Source organism: Dipteris shenzhenensis, chromosome 26 (genome assembly GCF_047967505.1).
Source record: "Dipteris shenzhenensis isolate YYH24624 ecotype China chromosome 26, Dip_SZ_1.0, whole genome shotgun sequence".
Classification (NCBI taxonomy): domain Eukaryota; kingdom Viridiplantae; phylum Streptophyta; class Polypodiopsida; order Gleicheniales; family Dipteridaceae; genus Dipteris; species Dipteris shenzhenensis.
In genome coordinates this window covers 39,527,344-39,533,435 of record NC_141621.1, presented here as the reverse complement: position 1 = coordinate 39,533,435, position 6,092 = coordinate 39,527,344, and the positions used below count along the sequence as shown (strand labels likewise).

Here is a 6,092-nt window from a genome sequence, read left to right as displayed (position 1 = left end):
CATCCCCGTTGGGCACACCAACGAGTCAAAAAGCAACCCCTTGGTCCATGGATCCTGCAAGTGTGAGCGGAAGCACTGCCTCTCTAGCCTGGCCAATGAAGCGTATCCTTTGTCCAAGCGAGTCTGCATCGCGGGTCTCATAGTGAAGATGGATCCAAAGAAGACAACCCCAAGATACATGTATGATGAAACTATCTCAACAGGTGACCCATCAAACGTGAACTGCTCCTGGCACATGACGACGACTCGAGATGTGTTGAAGATCATAACCTTGGTTTTACCCAGGTTGACCTTCAAATCATGACTCACAAAAGGACTGAAGTACGTCAAGGTGTCTCTGGAGCCCCTCTAAGGAAGACAAAAGAGCCACGCCATCTGCAAACAACAATATCCGGATCAACGTGTTCATCTCCCCTTGTGCCTGCATCACTGTCTCAAGCTCGTCTATGTAGGGGCCAAACAAGGTAGGTGATAAAGAACACCCTTGTTTGACCCCAATAGTGCTCATAATCTCGTCTGTCCACCCAAATCCTGCCCGGACTCCGCCTAAGACTCTCGTAAAGTGCCATGACAGCCTAAATGATCCCCTGCAAGAGAGAGAGAGAGAGAGAGAGAGAGAGAGAGAGTTTCTTACATCATAGCATCTTTTGCAAATACTACAAATAAGAAGCACACACCCACACTTTCTTTACACCCAACGAGCTAACCATCCCACCCTCGTAAGAGATGGCAGAAGATTTGTCTCGGACATGATTTATAACACACACACAAATGGGTGAGGTGTTGGGGGGGGGAAGGGGGGGGGGGGGGGGGGGGGGCGCTTAAAGACTGCACAGATTCTCAACCATTGTCAAAATTATGCATTCTTATCATCTATGACTTTTAATAAAAACTTCCTAATACACTTCAAGTCAAAACTCTCGGGTCTAAAGCACCACTTCAGGATTCCTCTGCTACAGTCTCTGTGGATCACAAAGGTTCATGAAACTGATAAGCTTCCTCGAGTTACAGTCTTCCTAAATAGACCTTCTACTTTAAGGGCATTTATCTTGGAAGCAAGAATGAAGTCATTTTCGGTGAGACCCCCTGCTCCAGAAAAAAAATAACCAATAAGAAGAATATGCGTAGATTAGAGAGCATACATGAATTTACATTGCAATATCAAACACACAAAAATTCAAAAGAATGCAGGGGAAAATTTGAGGCCCTCTAAGGTCAAAGTTAACATCTCACATGCCTTTACCCTGAGATATTGTGAGCATTTTCATTCCATTGACCGTAACATTCAAGCCTTCGTATGGCCTTCTCGACATATATGACCACCTCTCTTTGATACACAACAATCCAATTGGATTGACAAGATGTCTACTTCGAGGGAAAACCTGACCACTCGTACAAAATGGGAAAAAAATGCTGGACCCTTCAAAAGAATGTTATTTACTACAACTAGAAAATTCACTGACATAGAAGGTAGCAGCTTCTGCCCTAGAGATTTCATTCTCCTTTCTCGTACAGAAGTGTTGGATCTAGAGAAAAACCCTGAACAGAAGAATTTGCTGAGCAACTATTTGAGAGATCAAGCCAAGAATAAGAGGCAATTAGTATTATATAATGGATTCAAGAAGATGCTATCGATAATCATAATCTAAGCTTGAAAACCTCAGTTACGAGGATCATAGAAAATAGAATGTGAAATATATTACATCTTCAAAAAAGTAAAAGCATAAAAGCTTTTCTAGACCTAAACATATGCATCATGTGGGAAAACAAACCAATTTCACCCTTCTATAAGGATTTTGAAGACTAGAAAATTATACGGAGACATTGTACATAATCAATCAGCATTCTTACTTTGTTGCAGGGAATGCCTCATCCCCAAAGGAGGGGAGGGGGGAAGCACTGGCAGTGAAATCCCTGACTCTCTTGGACACAGCCTACAAGACCCAAGACCTTACTCCCGGTGATCCTTCCGGACTTGATCCACAAGAGGCAGAATGGGTTTGTCAAAGCCCGGAGAATCCTAGAAGATAACTTCACCTCTTCAAAGGAAATAGAATGACAATAGCAATATCAGCCTCTTTGTGCCCTTCTTTTCTGACTTTGAGAAGACCTATGATCGACACAGCTGGCACTTATTTGAGGCATGATAAGCACGATGGACTCCTCAAAGAGATGAATTCATGGAGCATTAATGCTATACATACGGCTCTCAATCCACGTGCTCATTATTGGAGAGGCCTTCCCACTAACAAGACACTCCGACAGGACTGCCTCATTACCCTATTCTGCTGTCGTGTTGCAGATGAGGCCTTGGGCTACTACTTATAATCTTGTAGCTCCAAATTTGGTTGTGCATGAGCTCCAGACACCGAGTTGGTAAATGATATTGTTGTGTATGTGGAAGGGACAGCCAAGAGTCTACTGCTTGTTCATTCACTCCTCAACCCGTATTGGATCGCATATTGGAGGGCATATAAGTCTTCCAAGTTCCTCTTGTCCATGACAAAGTCCCGAGCATATTGGGAAACGAAAAACTGCAAGGTATCAAGGTTGTCATACCTCAGGTTTGACAGCTCTGTACAACAACAGGTCACCCCAGAATGGGAAAGAATCTGGCATAAGCTCTCTTTTAGAGAACTCCAACCTCTCATATACAGGAAGAGTTTTGGTGGTGAGCTAGATCTTGTTGGCCATGGCATGGTATGAGTTTTATTTGTTGATGCTTCCATATAGGATGCATTAAATAATTTAACCTATGTGACAAACCTATTGTATTCCAAGGATATCCACCTCTATTCTCCTCAATTTGTGCACATGCTTATTGGTCACACACCTAAGTTTCTATGTGAGTTCTTTCAAGACTTCACACATCAGCTAGTTATCTTGAACAAAGGAGCTCATAGCGCACTTCTATGGCAACATGTGAAGTGTCAAATTTTAGACTACTTTCCTAATTACATGCCACCTATGGGCAACTCTGGAGTCTTCGAACCACTTGGTCATGTGGGTGATCTCCTGGTTGCTTGCGAAGCTCCATATTGCTTGGTCTTGAATCCCTCTTGGTACCTGCAATAGCGCACAATCACGACACCCATTAGTGGTCATCGCTTTGCATGAAAATAATAATATGTGGACTAATCCTAGCCATTGTGGGCGCCCCCACCAAGCAAACATGTGCACATAACATAAAACAATTTCTCTACTCGATCAAGGTCGACCCTCTTGATCATAATTAAGGGGATTGACTGACAGTCGAAGCGCCTTAATTATGGCCAAGTCTCTCCAATCGAGGTTGGCACATCTTGGTTAACTTTAGTCAACCCTCTTGGCGTAAGCCAAGTCTCGTTAACCGAAGTCAACACTCTTTGACCGAAGCCAACTATGTGGTTCTTTGATTAACCATAGTTAACCCTCTTGGGCCTAAGCCAAGTCTTTCTAACCGCGGTTAGGCTTACTTAACCAGAGTTAAGTATCTTTGACCGTAGTCAATACTTTGACCAATAAAAGATACATTTTTGAACATAATTAAATAAATGAAAGACTCTTTAATTATGATCAAATAAATGGTCAATTAGAACTTTGCCTTGGAGTATTTACAACTTGGTGACATCCCCTCGGCTTCTATTTAGTTGACCTCAACTGAAAAGCTTATATTCAAGAGCTGTGGATGATTAAACAACATGTCTTCATCCATCCACTTGGCATTCAATGATGAATAATTCTTGAATATGGTTCACAATATGCTCTAACTAAAGGACCTCCTCCAGCTCATCCACTTCCGGTGGAACCTAGGCTCCGGTCCCTGATATTTCTTTAGAAGACTCACATGAAATGCATTGTGAATCCTCCAATGCTCTTGCAGTGCCAATCTATATGCAACCTCATTAATCTCATCTGTGACCCTGAAAGGGCCATAATGCCTGAGAGAGAACTTTGCATACACTTTTTCTTTGCCCTTAAGCTTGCGGAGCCTAGCTTTTTCGAACTTCACAAACCCCACGCTTGAGATCTAGCTGTCTCATGTGTTTGTATGCGGCCTTCTTATGCTTTTCTCGAGACCTTTCTACGCTTGCCCAAACCTAGCTGAAAGCTGTCTAGAGGTCTCTGACATATTGATCATCTGCAAATATCTCGTCTTTAGTCCTCAAGATAGGTGGTAGAATCACCTTTCCATAAATGACCTCAAAGGGGGCCTTCCCTGTGGAGCTGTGAGTAGTATTATTATATGCAAACTCCACCAGTGTAAGGTGCATTTTTATATCTGAATTTTGGTCAGCAATGTAGCATTTCAATAAATCCAATACTGTTGAATTTGCTACTTCTCTTCGACCATCTATCTGGGGATGGAAAGAAGAAAAGAAATTCAGATTCGTCCCCATATTATCAAAAAGGGCTGTCCATAATAGACTGGTCATTCTAGGATCTCAGTCAATGACAATGGACTTTGGCATACCATGGTGCTTAAAGATCTGTGCCATGAAAACCTTAGTCATATGATATGTCTTTATAGTTTTGTGTACTGGAATGAAATGAGCGAGCTTGCTGAATCTATCAATGATAAATCCTATCATTCCGTGATTTTGATCTTGGCAAAGTCCATTGCAATACTTTCCCATGGTGCTTGAGGCACGGGAAGAGGCATAAGTAGACTAGGTGCCTTCCACTTGTCATATTTGACCTTTTGACAAGTGAGGCATCTGAAAAAACTGATGTCCATCCTTCCGCATAGCTGGCCAATAAAAAATACCTCTCTAAAGCCTGAGTGGTAGCTGCAATTCTTGTACGCCGAGCATATGGAGGTGCATGGCATTCCTCCAGAAGCTTTTGCCTCACCTCTCAGGTGATGCATAAGCAGTCATCTTTTATTAGATACCCATCTTTCAAGGAATAGTGACTGGTGGACTGCCCCTCTTGCACTTGCTGCAAAATCTCACCAAAATCTACATCATTGGCATATTGCTCTCTCATGTCTTCCAGATCCCTATGATAGCCAATACTTACATTATTCACCTAAGGTCTTCGAGACAGCATCTAACACTCTATTATGTGCTCCTTGAGTATGGACAATCTGAAAATGATACATGGAAAGCATATTTGCCCATTTCATGTCCGCTCCTAGAGCTTAGTCTGAGTCAAGAAATATCTCAGACTTTGATGATCAGTCTTTACAGTAAAGTCTGCACCCAAAAGATAGTGTTTCCATGTATGGAGGGCATGAATCACAGCCACAAACAACTCTTTCTCGTAGATTCCCACATATCTCTCGGCATCCCCTAGTCTCCAGCTTTCGTAAGCCACTACATGACCATACTGGTGCAATGCAGCCCCAACACACTCTCCACAGGCATCAAAAGGCTGATACAAGAACAATCAAAATTGGCTCTGTGGTCAGCTTCTCTTTGAGTGAAGTGAATGCTTTCTTCTATGGAGTGCCCCATCTAAAAGCTGCATTTTTCTTGGTCAAGTCATGGAGTGGAGCGGAGATATCTGCAAAATGCCTTATAAATCTTCTATAGTATGAACACGGGCCTAGGAAACTACGGAATTGATGCACAGTTTCAACTCTAGCCATTCCTGGATGGCTTGGATCTTTGTCGGATCCATCCGTATTCCTTCCCTGGATATTATATGCCCCAAATAGGGAATCTCTTCCACGAATTCACTTTTCTTGCTATTTGCATAGAGCTGGTGATTTTGCAACTCTTGGAAAATAGTAACAAGATGCACCTTATACTCTTCTTCGGACTTAGAGAAGATGATTACATCATCGAAGAAGGTACCTATGAATTGTCACTTTGCCAGAGATATTCCCCATTTGCTGCCCTTTATTAGTCCATCGTTGACTCTTCTAGCCGCAGAGAAGTCCTTCTAGTGGGGGACTTCAACACGAGGACAAGGGCCCGTCAGGTACCACTTCTTGATTTCAGAGATGATTCCACTCTACTGGCAGATGTTGACCTTGAGGAGGCAGGTATGCTACGGGTTTCCACTCACAGGTGAGGTCCATTCTCATCCTATGGACGGGCCCTATTAGACCTAGGCAGGATACATGATCTCATTATCTATAATGGTCTTGACAGATGGCCCGCTTC

At 42.8% G+C, this 6,092-nt stretch overlaps 1 protein-coding gene across 4 annotated transcripts in view; it reads right to left on the bottom strand.

Annotated features, from left to right (window-relative positions):
- Positions 1–816: 816 nt before the first annotated feature.
- LOC147885054 (Transcriptional coactivator/pterin dehydratase) overlaps positions 817–6,092 on the bottom strand; it is a 92,319-nt gene continuing 87,043 nt past the window's right edge. For 2 of the 4 annotated variants that reach the window (XM_087397737.1, XM_087397740.1), the window contains one exon: positions 1,199–1,539. In XM_087397737.1, the coding sequence (XP_087253863.1) occupies positions 1,286–1,539 (254 nt within the window). In that variant the 3' untranslated portion in view covers positions 1,199–1,285. Of the gene's footprint in view, positions 1,087–1,198; positions 1,540–6,092 lie in introns of those variants that run through there. The other 2 variants (XM_087397739.1, XM_087397738.1) reach the window with 2 other exon arrangements.